The sequence below is a fragment of the Pristiophorus japonicus genome, chromosome 9 (genome assembly GCF_044704955.1).
Source record: "Pristiophorus japonicus isolate sPriJap1 chromosome 9, sPriJap1.hap1, whole genome shotgun sequence".
Taxonomy (NCBI): Eukaryota; Metazoa; Chordata; class Chondrichthyes; family Pristiophoridae; genus Pristiophorus; species Pristiophorus japonicus.
The window spans coordinates 217,338,090-217,357,609 of record NC_091985.1 but is presented as its reverse complement, the minus strand read 5'-3'; the positions used below and the strand labels follow the sequence as shown (position 1 = coordinate 217,357,609).

General features: G+C 47.5%; 1 protein-coding gene and 1 pseudogene across 7 annotated transcripts in view; both read left to right on the top strand.

Annotated features, from left to right (window-relative positions):
- Window positions 1-4,877, top strand: part of LOC139273642 (zinc finger protein 239-like) — a 37,575-nt gene extending 32,698 nt beyond the window's left edge. For all 7 annotated transcript variants that reach the window (XM_070890655.1, XM_070890654.1, XM_070890653.1 and 4 more), the window contains one exon: window positions 3,130-4,877. In XM_070890655.1, the coding sequence (XP_070746756.1) occupies window positions 3,492-4,082 (591 nt within the window). In that variant the 5' untranslated portion in view covers window positions 3,130-3,491 and the 3' untranslated portion in view covers window positions 4,083-4,877. The remainder of the gene's footprint in view (window positions 1-3,129) is intronic.
- The window catches only part of LOC139274135 (zinc finger protein 721-like), a 176,741-nt pseudogene that overhangs the window by 115,143 nt on the left and 42,078 nt on the right, over window positions 1-19,520 (top strand).

Here is a 19,520-nt window from a genome sequence, read left to right as displayed (position 1 = left end):
CCCCGAATGAGAACCCACAGCTCCCACGTTTGCAGCTCCGAGCCTTTTTCCTGTAAACAGTCCCAGGTTAAGACCGCCATCTTTGTAAAGGAAATCTGAGAGATTTGTGTGCCGCCATCTCGATTCATCGAGCGGTAGCACTTCTGCACGTCCATATTTGTAAAGCAATAAAGAGTGGCTCCCAGTGACCAGGAGAGAAAATCATTGACTCATTGATTTTATTCTCATTCTGCACACGGGGGCTTTCTCAGCATCTCTCCTGAAGGTGCTGGTAAGTGCTGGGTTACAGTTTACAGCTTGCAGAATTGCAACAGGAGGGTCCCAGATTTGGCCCCTTGTGCTCAGAACTGTTCAAGTCCCACATCAGAGTCTTGAGCATTAAAATGCAGGCTGACACTCCAGTGCAGCACTGAGGGAGCGCCGCTCTGTCAGACGTGTTAGCTTTCGGATGAAACGTTAAACCCAGGCTCCATCTGCTCTCTCGGGTGGATTTAAAAGATCCCATGACCCTATTTCGAAGAAGAGCAGGGGAGTTAACGCAGCGTCCTGGCCAATGAATATCCCTCAATCAACATCACTAAAATACATTATCGGGTCACTATCACATTGCTGTTTGTGGAAGCTTGCTGTGCACAAATTGGCTGCTGCATTTCCTACATTAAAATAGGAAATACAACACCTGCCCTTTCACCTCCTCTTTTCCCACTGTCCAGAGCCCCAAACACTCCTTCCAGGAAAAACAGTGATTTACTTGTCCAGGTTGAACCTCTCTTATCCAGGACTCCCTTATCCAGCACCACCCCTCATCCGGCACCATTCCTGGCCACCGGGTGGCGCATGCGCAGAACACGACCCGTCAAAATCCTACTCACCAATATAATCTTTCTCCTCGATCGGCTGCACCTCCTCGTCGCCCTGCTGGAACTCCTGCAGCCACAGTCCTCTGGCTGGCCGCTCCTCCCCACAGCGCTCCCTCCGGGGGGGGTCAGGACTCTTCAGGGCTCGCTGATTCTTGGAGGCCCGTTGGCCCGCCGACTCTTCAGCGCCCACTCAGGCCATCGTCCTGTCCTTTCTCCCCCCCCCCCCCCCCCCCCATCCGGCAAAACCCCTCATCCGGCACTGGCTAGGTCCCAAGGGTGCCGGATAAGGGAGGGTCAACCTGTACTGCTTTGAATTTACTGTATTCACTGCCACAAAACGGTCTCCTCTACATTGGAGATTGGGTCATCGCATTAAGGAACATCTCCGTTCAGTCGCAAGTGTGACCCTAAGCTTCCGGTCGTTTGTCATTTTAATTCTCCGGGCCATTCCCACTCTGACCTCTCCATCCTCGGCCTCCACTGTTCGAATGAAGCACGAGGCACAGTATTTCATCTTTCGATTAGGCACTCTACCTTCAGGACTCAACATTGGGTTCAGCAATTTCACTTCATAACCACTGCTCCCATTTTTTAGTACAGCAGCTGTTGGTAATGATTCTCCTATTGCCATTTATACCTCCTCAAGACCATATTTTGTTTCTTGGCCCATTACCATCTCCTTTTGCCTTGCTTTATCATCCCTTGTGTCAGTTAATCACTCCTGTCTTTCCTCCCCTCCCCTCTTTCCCTGCCTCTGCGCTTAGTTAAAACCTGTTACATCTCTAACTTTTTCTAGTTCTGATGAAAGGAACGTGACTTGAAACGTTAACTCTGTTTTTCTCCACAGATGCCACCTGAGCATTTCCATTATTTTCTGTTTTATTTCAGGTTACCAGTGAGTGTAGAACTGAACCCAGCCAGAATTGGTAGTGAAAACTGGGAGCAGACGATAAACTGTCTTGAGACATGCGATGTGTTTGGATTACAGGACAGGGAGGAGCGACAGTGTGTCGGATGGGGATTTACAGCACAGGGAGGAGGGACAGTGTGTCGGATGGGGATTTACAGCACAGGAAGGTGGGACAGTGTGTAGGATGGGGATTTACAGCACAGGGAGGAGGGACAGTGTGTAGGATGGGGATTTACAGCACAGGGAGGAGGGACAGTGTGTAGGATGGGGATTTACAGCACAGGGAGGAGGGACGGTGTGTAGGATGGGGATTTACAGCACAGGGAGGAGGGACAGTGTGTAGGATGGGGATTTACAGCACAGGGAGGTGGGACAGTGTGTAGGATGGGGATTTACAGCACAGGGAGGTGGGAGAGTGTGTAGGATGGGGATTTACAGCACAGGGAGGAGGGACAGTGTGTAGGATGGGGATTTACAGCACAGGGAGGTGGGACAGTGTGTAGGATGGGGATTTACAGCACAGGGAGGAGAGACAGTGTGTAGGATGGGGATTTACACACAGGGAGGTGGGAGAGTGTGTAGAATGGGGATTTACAGCACAGGGAGGAGGGACAGTGTGTAGGATGGGGATTTACACACAGGGAGGTGGGAGAGTGTGTAGGATGGGGATTTACAGCACAGGGAGGTGGGACAGTGTGTAGGATGGGGATTTACAGCACAGGGAGGAGAGACAGTGTGTTGGATGGGGATTTACAGCACAGGGAGGAGAGACAGTGTGTTGGATGGGGATTTACAGCACAGGGAGGAGGGACAGTGTGTAGGATGGGGATTTACAGCACAGGGAGGAGAGACAGTGTGTAGGATGGGGATTTACAGCACAGGGAGGAGAGACAGTGTGTTGGATGGGGATTTACAGCACAGGGAGGTGGGACAGTGTAGGATGGGGATTTACACACAGGGAGGAGGGACAGTGTGTAGGATGGGGATTTACAGCACGGAGGTGGGAGAGTGTGTAGGATGGGAATTTACAGCACAGGGAGGTGGGACAGTGTGTAGGATGGGGATTTACAGCACAGGGAGGTGGGACAGTGTGTAGGATGGGGATTTACACACGGAGGTGGGAGAGTGTGTAGGATGGGGATTTACAGCACAGGGAGGAGAGACAGTGTGTAGGATAGGGATTTACAGCACAGGGAGGAGGGAGAGTGTGTAGGATGGGGATTTACAGCACAGGGAGGAGAGACAGTGTGTAGGATGGGGATGTACAGCTTTGGATGAACATAGAGGAAGGCTTGTTCCATAGAAACTAGAATTGTCTGTTCTGTACTTAGTGATGAGTTCTGTAATCTCCTTTTACAGGTATTAGAAAAGGAGGATTTGCAGATGGGATACTCAAACTAAACATTACATCAAGATCTGACAGAGTCACTCGATTCCTCAGGATCTGAATATCATCAGCCTTTGAATGTGGAAAGCGAAATCTTTGTCTGTTCTGTCTGGGAAAAGATTTCAAACATCAGTGTGACTGGAGAAGCACCGAGACACACACACACACCCGAGGGGGAGTGTTCCAGTGCACTGCCTGTGGAAAGAGCTTTAACCAGTTGCACAGCCTGAAAAAACATCGCACCATTCACAGCAGGGAGAAACCGTACACGTGTTCTGTGTGTGGACGAGGCGACAACTGATCATCCAACCTGCAGAGACACAACACCTGCACCATGGAGAAACCGTGGAAATGTGGCGACTGTGGGAAGGGATTCAATTCTCCATCTGACCTGGAAATTCATCGACGCAGTCACAGTGGGGAGAGGCCGTTCGCCTGCTCCATGTGTGGGAAGGGCTTCACTCAGTCATCCCATCTGCTGGCACACCAGCGAGTTCACACTGGGGAGAGACCATTTACCTGCTCCATATGTGGGAAGGGCTTCACTCAGTCATCCAACCTGCTGACACATCAGCGAGTTCACACTGGGGAGAGGCTGTTCACCTGCTCCAAGTGTGGGAAGGGATTTACTTGTTCATCCCACCTGCTGAGACACCAGCGAGTTCACACTGGGGACAGACCATTCACCTGCTCTCAGTGTGGGAAGGGATTCACTCAGTCATCCAGCCTGCTGACACACCAGCGAGTTCACACTGGGGACAGACCGTTCACCTGCTTGGGGTGTGGGAAGGGATTCACTCGGTCATCCGACCTGCTAAAACACCAGGGAGTTCACACTGGGGAGAGACCGTTCACCTGCTCGAGGTGTGGGAAGGGATTTACTCGGTTACCCAACCTGCTGAGACACCATCGAGTTCACAAGTGACTGCAGGGGTTGGATTCTGCTGTTATTGCTGCTGTTATTCACATCCTGCTGAATCGTGTTCATTCTGTTGGTTGGCATTTCTTTCTGCTGATGTTAATAACCCTTCAACTAGGCTAGAGTTTAATATTTTGATATTTCAAATAACAGTGTGTTGATATTTGATGTCTCCAATATAAAGGAGATTAATTGATGTCCTGTTACTGACTGCTCCATTTTTGATCGGGACGGAGAAGCGGTGAGAGATCGGGGCCCAGGAGGACCGTGATCAGGGCCCAGAACAGGTGAGGGCCCAGGGGCAGCACGGACCAGCTCACACTGCGATCTACGGACAGTAGGAGCATGTGTGCGCACTCGGTCCGTGCAGCACAGCTTGGTCTCCAGTCGTCTTGGTTAACCCTTGTCACTGGATCAAGACCTAGCTCTAAGATTTATTAGATCTGTCAGATTTATTATATCTGTCAGAAGAGACTTATATCTGTGACCACAACAAACCACGCCAGGTACAGGTATTTTGTAAATAAGCACAACAGATTTTATTAAGTATTTTGCTTCTAGTACAAAGAAATAATACTTAATAAGGCGATAGTCGACAGTCTTTGAAACCTCAAAGCCCACTGAGTGACCACGGCGCTTGTCTCTTGCTGCGTTCTGTTGACCATAGTCCTCCTTCAGTTTCTTTCTGTGTTGGCGCTGCCCCAAAAGTCCAATAGCTGTTACTTTATACCTTTTCCTCCCATACAAATGCTGTGAGAGTCTGCAGCTGTCTCGGGCTTACAATAAATCATTCTAAGTCTGTGCCTCTGACCTTCTATGTTATCTCTCATTCTTCTCTGAGAACTTTTACAAAGACTGTGTCACAGAATTCATTACTGAGCTTGGCTTTACAAAATGGTACATGCTGAATACTTTTATTGATTATTATTTGGCCTTGGCCATTCTAGTTCTAAATGAAGCTGTTTCAGCAAATTACAAAACAATGGTTAACATGGATGTTATGTATGTAACACCTTGTAACCATCATTCTACCACCACCAGAAGGTGCATCTGTTGGGATCCCAGCATCCCTTGGGAACACTGCATATAAGCAGGCCTCCCATGCTGTGCCAGTACACTGGAGTCAGAATAAAGAGACTAAGGTCACATTTACTCAAGTCTACAGTACTTAGTCACATTGCTTTATTTGAGACATAATAATAATGGCTTAATCTACCATGATGCTTTGGTTAGAAATGGTTAACATAAGCTTACACACATTTTATTTACTTTTATCATATAACAGTTAAACAAAAGCATTATTAAAACACTATCCCAACATGCAGATAAGTTTTATCATACAATCCCCAGCTTGCGGCCGAGGTATTCTTTCTGACGCCTCACTTTGTCATGATATTGGCTAGCCCTCTTAATCTGGATCAGCAGTATATCCAGATCAATTCACTACCTCCGATATCCATACGTCTTATGACACTAACTTCTTCCTTTCTGAATTATGGTATGAATGGAAGATGAGGACGGGTTAGAGAGTAGGGGTGAAAGAGGATTTGGGGTGAGGGGGTTGGAGAGCAGGAGTGAGTGAGGGTGGTTGGAGAGTGACGGAGAAGGGGAGGTTGGGGTGAGGGAGGCAGGAAAGTAGGGCTGAAGGAGAAGTGGCATGAGGAAATTGAAGCGTCGCGTGAAAGAGGAGTTGGGGTGAGGGTGAATGGAGAGGAGTTGTAATGGAGGAAATGCAGCAGCCAATTTGCGCACAGCAAGATCCCACAAACAGCCATGTAATGCTGACAAGATAATCTGTTCTCAGTGATGTTAGGTGAGGGATACATGTTGTCCTGGACACCCGCGAGAACTCCGCCTGTTCTTCCTCAGAATCGTGACCGTGGGATCTTTTACACCCAACTTAAAGGCTAGACGGGGCATCGGTTCAATGTCTCCTCTGAAAGACGGCACCTCTGACAGTGCAGCGCTCCCTCTGTACTGGCACCTGGAGTCTCAGCCTAGATTATGTGCTCTGGTCTCTGGATTGGGAACTGAACCCTCGATCCCCTGACTCAGGGCCGAGAGTGCTACCACTGAGCCAAGGCTGACATGGTCTGTTCCCTGTTCCCATTACACTAGACCGTGCCTGTGTTATTACACTAACCCCACCCATTCATACTGCAGTGGGCCTTCACTCTGTTATTAGACATTCGGCAAAGCATTTACTACAACAACAAAACAACCAGAACTTACATTAATATAGTGCCTTTAACGCAGTGAAACATCTCACGGCGCTTAACAAGATCGATATTAATAAAAAAACATTTTTGTGACAGAGCCATAGAGAAAGATATCAGGACAGATTCCCAAAAGGTTGATCGAAGAGGTAGTTTTTAAGAAGAACCTTGAAAGAGGAGGTGAAGGTTTAGGGGGAATTCCAAAACTTAGAGCCTCGGCAGCTGAAGGCACGGCTGCCAATGGTGGAGCGATTAAAATCGGGGATGACCAAGAGGACAGATTTGGAAGAGCACAGGGATCTCGGAGGGTTGTGGGGCTGGAGGAGATTACAGAGATAGGGAGGGGCGAGGGCCTGGAGAGTTTTGATACCAAGGATTAGAATTTTAAAATCGAGGCGTTGCTTAACCGTGGGCCAATGTAGGTCAGTGAGCACAGGGATGATGGGTGAATGAGATTATAGCAATCTTCATAGGCAGTTCCTCGTATCGAGGATGACTTGCTTCCACACCAAAAAGGGATGAGTTCACAGGTGTTTCAATGACAGAGCTAGATCTTAGTCCAGTGGTAAGGCTTAACTGACGATGGGAGACCAGCTCTGCTGCATGGAACTAGGGCACGGACTCTGCTGCACACATATTGCAGAGTGGGCTGGCCCGTGTAGCCCCTGGGTCCGCGCGCCTCCTGGGCCCTGGTCACACGTCGTTCCACGATCACTCGCCACTCCTGCTGTACCTGCCCACGCTCCAATCAGTGATCTGGATTATGGTGACATTCTATCCAGTCACCCTCTTCACAGCCGTCGCTCTCCAGCACGCAATACCTTGAAGTATGAATGCCGGGTCAGGCCACATGCTGCTCCTTTGAAGGCCCTGACCTGCTGATGGTCTTTGCAGGTCGGGGCTACCACGCCGAATGTAATATGCCCTGACTTGCATGCATTATTAGATGAGACCCAATCTTTGAGTGCACTAGATACTGGCTGTGTGACTATTGCACTAGATCTCGCATTGTGTTCAGTGTAACACTAGAGTCTGCCTCTTTTATTATTGGAACCAACACTGTCTTTGTTACTCTCACAGTGGGCCATGCATTTGCTGCTATTATTCTGGACCAGTCTCCAATCTTATTGTATGAGACCCTGTCTCTTGGATTGTTACACTGGACCCGGCCTCTGCTGTTATTAGCAAATAACCTGCCCCTTTTATTCCATTTCGAGTGCATGCCTCCAATATTATAACTCTAGATCTTGTCTCTGTTGTATCCAATAGATTATGTTTCTGGTATTGTTAAAGTGGACCCAGCTTCTGTTAGTGTTACATGATCACCTCTTTCAGTTATTATTGCAAAAAAACTTTCAATTATTGAAGATTTGTTTCTAGTGTAAAACTGGGCCCTGTCTCAGATATTACTGCACTCAACCCTGTCTATATTACACTAGACCCCGTCCCTGTTTATATTACACTAGACCCTGTCTCTGTTTCTATTACATGAGACATCCCCCATTTTCTCTCAGACCTATTCATTTACAGCGCCTGCTGACAAATTAAGAGTTTGTTTTGGGGGGGCAGAGGAGACTCCGATTTCAGTCACACATTCTCACTCGAGCCCTTTTCATGTTTTTTTTAAAATTCCAGTTGAGTGTCAATCCGTTTATTAACCCGAGACTCCCCGCAGTGTAACAACCCAGAATGGGAGTTCTTACGGAGACCAGAATGGGACAGCTTGAGCATTCTGTCCCTCTTCATTTTTTACAGAAGGACTCCTAATTCTGGTGTTACTCTCACAGCAGCTCCTGTGAAAAGCTCACTTTTACAAAGATTGAGTTTGATTATTGCTATGCATCCGATTTGTCTCGGTTTAGGGCCGAAAGCACTACTTAATTCACAAAACAACTGCAATACTATGTGAGCGATGGTGGTATAGCGGTGAGCATAGCGAGCTTTCAAGTAGAACCGGGGTGTAATTCCCGGTAATTGTATCAGTACTTTTAATAACCCTCGCTGATCAGAACTCATTTATGCTGGATCATCGAACCAACAATGTCAATGCAATTTCTAATTTAAAACTGACAAAGTGTTTGACAAATTATCCTTGTACATCTCTCAAAAAATTAAGATGGACTTTAAATTAATAAATGAGTTCTCTGTCAGAAACAATAGTGAAAATGGTAGTTAAGTGACACAAAAATGTCAGAAGAGCAGAGTTCAGGTGACAAACAATGCGACGGATTGTCCAGGTGAAGGTAATATTGAAACAACTAATGTAGTTACTGCAGTGACCGATAGGAAAGGGGTTGAATTAAACGGTGGGAGGAAGGCAGCATCAGGGCGGAAGGACAGGACCAGGGACCGTGTTTGTAGTTTACTGCAGGAAATTCCAGCGATGCTAAGGTCGAACCGGACAGTGAAGCTGCTTATCTGAGAATTCAAAACTAAATCCACAGCTGGAACTGCAAAGGTTCTCAACACAATTGTTCAGGAAATAACTACAGTAAATTCAGTCTAAAGGGTGATGCGTTTGTGCAGCTCTTTCAGAGAGGCTGTGGGTGGTTCTTAAAAGAGCCGTCGTGTTTTGGGTTTGTTCTGTCAGGACATCGTGGAGGTGTACTTGGTCACCGCCTTTGTCCCTTCCGACACGGCGTGCTTGGCCAGCTCCCAGGGCAGCAGCAGGCGCACGGCGGTCTGGATCTCCCGGGAACTGATGGTGCGGCGCTTGTTGTAATGGGCCAGGCAGGAAGCTCGAAAATATCGTTCACAAATGAGTTCATGATGCCCATGGTCTTAGAGGAGATGCCGGTATCGGGGTGAATCTGCTTCATCACTTTGTAGATGTAGATAGAGTAACTCTCCTTCCTCGACTTTTACGCTTCTTGCCGCCCTTCAGTGGTGTTTTCTTGATTACCTTCTTGGCACCTGTGCTTCTTTTCTTTAACCATCGTCTCATTCAGCCTGGTATAGTTTGATGGGAACTGTGCTCCGGGCTCGCATTATATAGGCAGCCCCACACTCCGCCCACAGCCCTATGCTAATGAGGAATGGGTGAAGGCAATGATTGTGATTGGTTTATTGGCCGCATAGTCAATTTCCATTGTTCTGTATCTCTCTGGTCTCTTTAAACATCCAATCAGACTTCTTGCTCCCCACCATCTCAAATTCATGAATTAGGTCATCAATCCCCTCCCGATTTATATTCTGTTCTTTGTGTTTCTATTCTGCTCTTGGTCAAAAATGGTTAATGACGGCCGGTCTTATGAGGAAGGTTCATTCATTTTGTTCCTATTAAAATATGTGTATATAATATATATTATATATTTTTTTCAATAATCTGAACAAACTCGCTGCTGTGTTTATCAATCTAGATTTCTGCATGTTCAACAGACGTTTGACCGGTTTATAACCGAGATTGCCTGCAGGTCACATCTGGTCAGGAAATTCCCATCTTAACAACCGTAGGGATTTAATATTAGGTAGAGAAATAAAGATTTGGATTTATATTGTGCCTTTCATGATCAGCGGATGTCTGCAAATGCTTCACAGCCAAGAAATACTTTTGGAAGTGTAATCACTGTTGTAATGTAGGAAAGCCAGCAGCTCCCACAAACAGCAATGTAACAATGGCCAGATAATCTGATGTGTTATGTCGATTTAGAGAGAAATATTGCCCAGGACACCGAGCATAACTCCCCTGCTCTTCTTCGAAATAGTGCTATGGCATCTTTTATGTCTACCTGAGAGAACATACCATGTTGTGGTTTAACATCTCATCCAATAGATGGCACCCCCAACACTGCAGTGCTCCCTCAACACTGCACTGGAGTGTCAGCCTACATTTTTGTGCCCCAATCCCAGGAGTGGGACTTGAACCCACAACCTTATGACTCAGAGCCGGGAGTGCTACCAACTGATCCACAGCTGATACGATTGTGATCAATATATCTGTTTCTTCAGACACTAACCAGCCTTTTCACAGATGCAGTGGATGGCTCTGAATAGAGCCTTTGTGTTATTAGATTAATTCTTGTCCGCTTTACTTGCTCTTGCTGGGCTCAGCTTTGGTTTTCTTTGTCAGGAGCACCGCCTGGATATTAAGCAGTTCAGCCACGAACTTACTGAATTCGCGGAGCAGGCTCCAGGGGCCTTATGACCTCATATTTCTGATTTTCTTACAGCTGGCATTCTCTGGTATGTGAGTATTGTTTTTTTCCTCAGTTTCTGGTAGTCGAATTTGGGTTTCATTATACACTTGTCAGCTTCTGTTATGTGAGTACGATTGTCATTTTATATCTGTCTTCTCTGGGGTGTGTTTGGGTCTTACTTTGCAGCTGTCAGTTTCTGGTATGTGAGTGTGGATTTTATTAAGTATCTGCCAGTATCTGGGATGAGGGTATGATCTATACTGTGTATCTGTCTGCCTCTGGTTTGTTAAGTGTATGTTTGACTATGTGTCTGTCAGTATTTGGGAAGTGACTGTTTGACTCTTGGTAAGTGAATGGTGTTTCATTCAGTACCTGTCTGTGTCTGGGATGTGAGTACAAGTTTTAATGTTACCCAGCAGTTTATGCTTGTGAGTATTGGTTTTAATTTGTAAATTTGTTTATCAGATTATACATCTGTGGCTCTGACTTAGTATCTTTCAAGCTCTAGTATGTGAATGTGGAGCTAATTCTGTACCTGTGAGTTTGGATTTCACACCGTACTTGTCAGTCACTTCTATCTGATTGTGGCTTTACCTTGTACCTGTCAATCTCTGGTATGTGAGTTTGGGGATTATTCTGTACTTGTCAGTTTCAAGTATGGGAATGTGGGTTTATTCTATACGTGTTAATCTGTACTACATGAGTGTGTGTTTTATTCTGTACCTGTCAGTTTCTGGTATGTAGTGTGGGGTTTAATCTGTACCTGTCAATTTCTGGTATGTGAGTGTGGGTTTTAATCTGTACCTACAAACATACGAACAATGACAGACAGGTAAAGACCACCCAGTCCATCGAGCCTGTCCCACACAATTGCAATACCTGGTGTATCACAACTTATACACTCCACCCCACCCAAAATCATGTGATCTCCTGGGAGAGGCAAAAAAACAGATAAAAAAACCCAGGTCAATTTGGGAAAGTAAATCTGAGAAATTCTTCTCCGACTGATCTAGGCGATTGAAATTAGTCCAGGAGATCACTCTGGCCATTAAATTCCCTGCAGTACCTCCCTTCTGTAAGAGGTAATCTCTGCTGCAGCCAGAAACAAATCCAGCTTTTGCTTGAAGGGATTCAGTGAGTCTGCATCCATCACATGAAACGGCAGCTTGTTCCAGAGGTCTACTATTCTCTGTGAAAAGAACCACCTCCTGATATCGAACCTAGATCTAGCCTTATACAACTTAAATTTGTGCTCATGGTCCTGCCTAACCTATTTAATTGATATAAACGGTCAGCTGGAACACTGTCTATTCCCTTCATTATCTTATAAACCTTAATCATATCCCCCCCCCTAAGTCTATGTTGCTCTAAGTTATAAAGTCCCAACTCTTTTATCATATCTTGATAACTAAGAAGCTTTAGACTTGGAATTAATCTAGTAGTCGTCTTCTGCACCCTTTCCTGAGCCTGAATATTGTGCACCATGTGAGGCGACCAAAACTAGACACAATATTCCAAGTGTGGCCTGACTGAGGTCTTGTACAAGTACAAAACTGTACACCTCGTCTTATACTCCATTGTCCCATGGATACACCCCAACACCCTATTTGCTCTAGCTATTGCTGCATGGCATTGCTCGTGTACCTTTAAGGATGTATGCACTAGAATGCCCAAATCTCTTTCTATCTCCACCATCTTTAATACCTTTCCCTGGAAAGTGAATGAATGTTGGGCATTTGCCCTGCCCACATGTATAAAACTGCACTTATCTAAGTTATACATTATTTTCCATTCTTGAGCCCAGTCTCCCAACACATTAAGATCTGCCTACATCAGACGAGCCTCTTCTACAGTTCTAGCACTCGCACAGATCTTGGTATCATCTGCAAATTTGCAAATTGTGCCGTCAACCCCTGAATCGAAATGATTAATAAAAATAGTGAAAAGCAACAGTCCCAACACTGATCCCTGTGGGACACCACTGGTAACCGGTCTCCAAACAGATCCAAATCCATCTATAACTATTCTATGCCTGTGTAAAACAGAAGACTGTTCTTGACGGAGCCTTACCTCTACATAGGGTGTTGTCTGTGTGCCTGATGGTGGAGTCCCCAATGAGCATTGCTCTTCGTTGGCTGTTCAAACGATGTCCTCTTGGACTTTGCAGCCATCCTCTTATCTTTTCCAAGATGCTGACATGAGGATTGAGGTTCAGTGTCACTGGTGCTGACATCACTGCCTGTTGTGTTCTCCAAATCACAAAGCGGGGCATATCTGTTTGAAGTAATAAGAGAATCCAAAGAAACTGTCCCTTTAAACAGGCACAGAGATTATGTGAAACTAAGAAAGAAGCATTATTGGCCGACTAAAAGTAAACTGAATGCTGGCACCTGTAAGTAGCGCTCCACCAGCCGACGTCCGACTGAAACCCGACTGCTGAAACTGTCGTCATCAGTGCCAGGCACAGGACCAGGGGACGAGGGTCAATTTTTGGTCCGGGGCACTGTGCATGGTGATGACATCAGCATCATGGAGTGCAGCAAAGCGGGGTGCAAAGTCTTACCGTCGCTGCAAAACTCCCGCCAAATTTAGCGGAAAGCGCTGTTCTCACCGCGCCCAGTCACAAATTCATTTGCACCCATTATCGCCAGCTGGGGGTGTTAACGGGAGAAGCAAAGCAGCAAAATTTCACCTACCCTCTCCCTTTAAACAGGCACAGAGACACTGCAAATTAAAAAAAATGTAGAGACACTACCCCTTTAAACAGGCACAAGGACACTGCCCCGTTGAGTCTGAGACACTGCCCCTTTAAACCATCCCAGAGACACTGCCTCTTTAAACACGCAGTGACGCCCTCAAAGCCTCCTTGAACAAGTGCATCATCATCATCATAGACAGTCCCTTGAAATTGAGGAAGACTTGCTTCCACTTTAAAAGTGAGTTCTTAGGTGACTGAACAGTCCAATATGGGAATTACAGTCTGTCACAGGTGGGACAGTCGTTGAAGAGTGGGTGGGACTGGTTTGCCACACACTTCTTCCGCTGCCTGCGCTTGATTTCTGCATGCTCTCGGCGATGAGACTCGAGGTGCTCAGCACCTTCCCAGATGCACTTCCTCTACTTAGGGCCGTCTTTGGCAAGGGACTCCCAGGTATCAGTGAGGGTGTTGCATTTTATCAAGGAAGCTTTGAGGGTGTCCTTGAAATGCTTCCTCTGCCCACCTGGGGATCGCTTGCCATGTAGGAGTTCTGAGTAGAGTGCTTGCTTTGGGAGTCTTGTGTCAGGCATGCGAACGATGTGGCCTGCCCAACGGAGTTGGTCGAGTGTGTCCAGTGCTTCGATGCTAGGGATGTTGGCCTGATTGAGGACGCTAACGTTTGTGCGTCTGTACTCCCAGGGAATTTGTAGGATCTTGCGGAGACATCGTTGGTGGTAATTCCGCAGCGATTTGAGATATCTACTGTGTATGGTCCACGTCTCTGAGCCATACAGGAGGACAGGTATCTCTACTGCCCTGTAGACCATGAGCTTGGTGGCAGATTTAAGGGCCTGATCTTCAAATACACTTTTCCTCAGGCGGCTGAAGGCTGCGCTGGCGCACTGGAGGCAGTGTTGTATCTCGTCATCAATGTCTGCCCTTGCTGCTAATAGGCTCCCAATGTATAGAAAGTGGTCCGCGTTGTCCAGGGCCGTGCCGTGGATCTTGATGACTGGGGGGCAGTGCTGTGTGGTGGGGTCAGGTTGGTGGAGGACCATTTTCTAACGGATGTTTAGTGTAAGGCCGATGCTTTCGTACGCCTCAGTGAAGATGTTGACTATGACTTGGAGTTCAGTCTCTGAATGTGCACCGATGCAGAACAAGTGCAACATTCCCCACCGACACCTGGGAATCCCTGGCCCAAGACCGCCCTAAGTAGAGGAAAAGCAGCTGGGAAGGCGCTGAGCACCTCGAGTCTCTTCGTCGGGAGCAAGCTGAAGCCAAGCGTTGACAGTGACACCCGTTCCTTTAACCACCATCTGTCCCACCTGTGAAAGAGACTGTACGTCCCACATTAGACTCTTCAGTCACCTGAGAACTCATTTTTAATGTGGAAGCACGTCATCCTCGACTCTGAGGGACTACCTCAGATGAGAAGACCCTGCCCCTTTAAACAGGCACACTGACCCTGCCCCTTTAAACAGGCACAGTGACCCTGCCCCTTTAAACGGGCACAGTAATCCTGCCCCCTCAGGGAGAGCGCGCCCCGTATTATTCACTGATTGATTGATTGGTACCGTAGCCCCGCCCCCCGCCGCTGATTGGCGCAGAGCAGCGGCCACTGGGTGGACTCGGGCTCGCGATTGGCTGCGGGCTGAGTGGCGGCGGCGCACGGTAGGGCGGTTGGCCGGCGGCCCGGATGTTCGGAGAGCCGTTGGGGAGATTGCCGCGTGGACTGTCTCAGTCAGTGACACCGCGGGTGGGGCAGAGGTAGGAGCGGCTCAGGTACAGGCTCCGTGCGGCATGTCTCACTCACTGACAACGCTGGCGGCGAGGTTTGGGTCGTCGATGGGTGGCGGCTGCGGGATAGCTTCGGGCGGCGACGGGCCTTGGTTACTGGCGAGGGGAGAGTGAGATGGCGGTTTGTCCGGGGGGGCAGGGAGTGCGGCCGCCATCTTTGGCAGCGCGGGGAGCGAGAGGGGCGGGGCTTTCACTGACGTCATAGTTTGTCCCGCTGCAGGGCAGGGAGCATGCGCGACGGCCTCATTAATGCAGGGAGGCCCTCAGGTACAGGATGGTGACCAGTGACATGAATACATAAGAATATAAGAAATAGGAGCCGGAATAGGCCATTTAGCCCCTGGAGCATGCTCCGCCACTCAATAAGATGATGGCTGCAGCATCTGGAGTGGTTGTCCTTGGAACAGTGAAGGTGCAGGGCAGGTTTAAAAGAGTTGCTCACAATTAGGAAGGCTTTAGATTGAGTCAGGGAACAGAGTGGTTCTGCTCACTCAATCAGAGAATGGAAGAAGCCCATTTGGCCCGTCGAGCCCGTGCTGGCTCCCAGCTCGTCCCACACTCTCACCCTTTCCCCCCGAGCCCTGCAACTGTTTTTCTTTCAGATACTTATCCAATTCCCTTTTGGAAGTTGTGATTGAGTCTGCCTCCACCACCCTTTCAGGCCGTGCATTCCAGATCCTAACCACTCGCTGTGTACAAAAGTTTTTTCTTGCATCGCCTTTGGTTCATTTGCCACTGTAAGGGTGGGGGGTGGCGGTGTTTGGGGTGTGTTGTGGTCTCTGAGGGGGTCAGGTTCCCTTCTGACCAACTTGAGCGGTTTTGAATCGCTCCCCCTCCCTTAGGTTCTGTACTCTGGATTTATTTGCGGGTGTGACAAAAGTGCAGGGGACACTGGTTTGATCCAAAGAACTTTGGTTTTATTACAGTCCAGGTAATACAGGCTTATTACTCTAGTAAGAAAATACACAGCCAAACTTACAATCACTCTAACAAAGAACAGTACAAGGAAAGGTACAAGGTCAAACTTAAAATCACTCTAAAAGTACCATACACTACACATTCAAAGGGGGTTGCAGTAAAATTATACCTTCCACCTCCCAATACCTAATTCTAGCTCGGTTAGACTCCAGGGCAGGGACTTATGCTTACCAATCCTTTTGATAGTTAATGGTAGATGGTGATGGTCTTCCTTCCTTCGAGGCTGGAGAAGTTAGTTTTACAACTGTCACGTTGGTTTTGCTCCTTGTCTTGATGAGGTAGTAGCGACCACCCCTCTTCCCCCATCAACCTCTGTTGAAAACAGTGGCCAGTTATACGATTTCAGTGTTCTAATCTTGCCACCAAATCTCTTCACAATCCTTTGTATAATTTTGGCGGGCTTGGTTCTTCTTTGTAATATTTTGTCGGGCTTGTTAAAGTTGATATGTCTTGGGTGGGTTGATCTTCGAAAAACTGTTTCCTGATGGAAATATTAATTTGGTAATTGCAATGTCCTTTTGTGCTTCGTCTTTCGCATACAGGCTGGATTGGGCCTCTTTGTGATGTTTCTGCTGAAAATGGTTTGTCCAGACCCATGTTGATGGGGAGCTATCTCTGGGTGATACTGTGATGGTAATGTCTCTTGTGGAGGAAGATTTCCAAATACTCATTCATCCAGACAGGTTAACCCAGTCCTCACACCCAGACAGTCCCAATAATCAAGTGGGCTTCTTTAGTTCCCTAGGTCTGCCCACAGGCTTGAATTTGTCTTGTAAAAGTTCATAATTCTATTAAAGTTTGTAGTTTCTTCCATAAGCACTTTAGAGTTCCAAACTTTTCGGTAGATAGTCCCAAATTAAATTTCCTTTCGAATGAGCCCAAATACAGGGAGAGTGGGGGGGGGGTGGTTCTGGTGAATTTTGCTCTCTGCTGTCGTCTCAGTTTCTCTCTCTACCATGTCCAGACCCTCATGATTTTGAATACCTCTATCGAATCACCTCTTAACTTTTTCTGCTCCAAGGAGAACAACTCCAGTTTCTTTAGTCGACCCACGTAACTGAAATCCCTCATCTCATGAATCATTCTTGTAAATCTTTTCCGCACCCTCTAAGGCCTTCACATCCTATTGTGCGGTGCCCAGAATTGGACACAATACCCCAGTTGAGGCCGAACCAGTGTTTTATAAAGGTTCATCATAACCTCCTTGCTTTTGTACTCTATGATGCCCAGGATCCCGTAAGCTTTATTAACTGATTTCTCAACCAGTCCTGTCACCTTCAGAGATTTGTGCACATATACCCGCAGATCTCACTGTTCATGCACCCCTTTTAGGATTGTACTCTTTTGTTTATTTTGCCTTTTCTCGTTCATTTAATCATGCTTCTCCAATTTTATTTCTTTACTCAGGTTCACGGCCTCATTTTATTTTTTCCTCCGAGCTTCTCAACTTAATCTGGCAGCGTAATGTTGGCGAGTGGTGATTGATTGTCCTGGGAACCAACAGGAAGAGAGCTCAGAGGCCGGAGGGCCCAGGGAGCAGCGTGTTCTGCAACCAATCGCGGTGCTTGAGGGTTGGATCCTGAGTCGGCCAGTCAGGTGAGTCAGTGTGAACCCCTGTTAAACTATTTATCTTTTAAAAGTTAGATCACAATTTCTTTTCTCAACAAAACAGTTTAACATTTGTCAGTATTTTGGATCCCTGGAGTTCCTATTATGAGTTTCAGGTACTTCAGTGCCAAGTGGACTAGATGTTTAAAGGTCATTCAATTCCCTCTTTCCACTTTGCTGTTAGTTAAATGTACAGTGATTGATTTCCTCTCATTATTCATTCATAGTAGTTAAATTAACATCCTTCCTGTTGGTAGTGAGTCACATTCTGTGCTGGGCGAGATAGCTGGTGGCATTAACCTTTAAAATTGTCATCCTCTTGTTCAAATCTCTCCAGGATCTCGCCCCTCCCTATCTCTGCAACCTCCTCCTGCCCACCAACCCTCTTAATTAGGATGGGTTTGTTTTCTTTGAAACAGAGGAGTATGTGGGAGACCTTAATGAGGTCTATAAAATTTTGAGGGGCCTAGATAGAGCGGATAGGAAGGACCTGTTTCCCTCAGCACAGGGGTCAACCACTAGGGTGTATAGGGTTAAAGTAATTGTGGGGAGGTTTAGAAGCGATTTGAGGGGAAATTTCTTCACCCAGAAGGTGGTGGGGGTCTGGAACTCACTGCCTGAAAGGGTGGAAGGTTCAGAAACCCTCACCACAGTGCGTCCGCGAGACTGAGAACTTTGTAGATAGCATGTTTCAGAGGGTGTTCACCCTGCAGCTTAAGTGAGTGCAGGTATAGGAGGGAATGGGTGACCGCCAGACAGACAAGGAGGACCAGGCAGGTGGGGCAGGAGTCCCCTGACTCGCTAACCGGTTTTCAGTTCCGGATACTGGTGAGCCCGATGTTTGCTCTGGGGAGTGCAACCAGCGGCAAGTCCACGGCACCACGGGTTGCTCAGCTGCCGGCAGATTTTAGGGAGCTAGGAAAGCGATTAAAAGCACGACCTCAAAGGTCATAGGGCCCAAGTTTCCACATGATTTGCGCCTGATTTTTAGGAGCAACTGGTGGAGAACGGACTATCTTAGAAATCGCAATTCTCCACATTTTTTTTTCTGCAGTTCTAGTTAGGTAGAACAGTTCTACTTTGGAACAGAATTTTTTCTTCAAAAGGGGGCGTGTCCGGCCACTGACGCCTGATTTCAAAGTTTCCACAGTGAAAACGTACTCCAAACTAAAGTAGAATGGAGCCAGTGAAGATTTTTGTAGAACTGAAAAAACCTGTTCTACACATTAAAAAAATCAGGCGCAGGTTACAAATTAGGCGTCCAGAACGAGGTGGGGGGGGAGGGAAGGGAAGGGAAGGGAAGGGAACTCATTAAATTCGACAATAAATCCTTACTTATACTTCTACAAATATTATACAAATAAATCCAACCTGAATAAACATTTATAAGCCAAGAAAAGATTAAACAAACCATCTTCCTACCTGTGTGAAAGTGCTTCAGCCAGGGAGAATTCTGCAGCCGTTCGTGCCGAGGAGGGGGGAGGGGGGCGGGGAGCTGGGGGGACGGGGGGACGGGGAGCCGGGGAGAGCAGGAGCTGGCCGTGGGAGGAGCCTTATTCACGCAGCCCCAGTGAGGCCATTCGGCCAGGGCTAGGGGCTGCATGCTTCGGGCCCCTCCCACACAGTTCGGCGCCTGGAGCTACTGCACTTGTGTGCCCACTGTAGCGTGCATGTGCAGAGGTCCCGGCACTGTTTTCAGAGCAGGGACCTGGCTCCGCCCCCCCACAGCTCGTGCTGGCTGCGCCGAGGGCCAGAGGACCTACAGGTAGGTGGAGAATACCGAGGATTTTTTTAGGCGCGAAAAACGGGCGTCCAGTTCGGAGGGGCGCCCGTTTTTTTTCTTGTGGAAACTTGGGCCCATAATTTCTTGATAGCTCCTGGTGCCACGTACTAGTGAGTACAGAAATAGGAAGATAGAACAGATGAATGCACAGCTGGAGAGATAGTGCAGGAGGGAAGCCTTTAGATTCCTGAGACTTTGGGGCCATTTCTGGAGGTGGTGGGACCT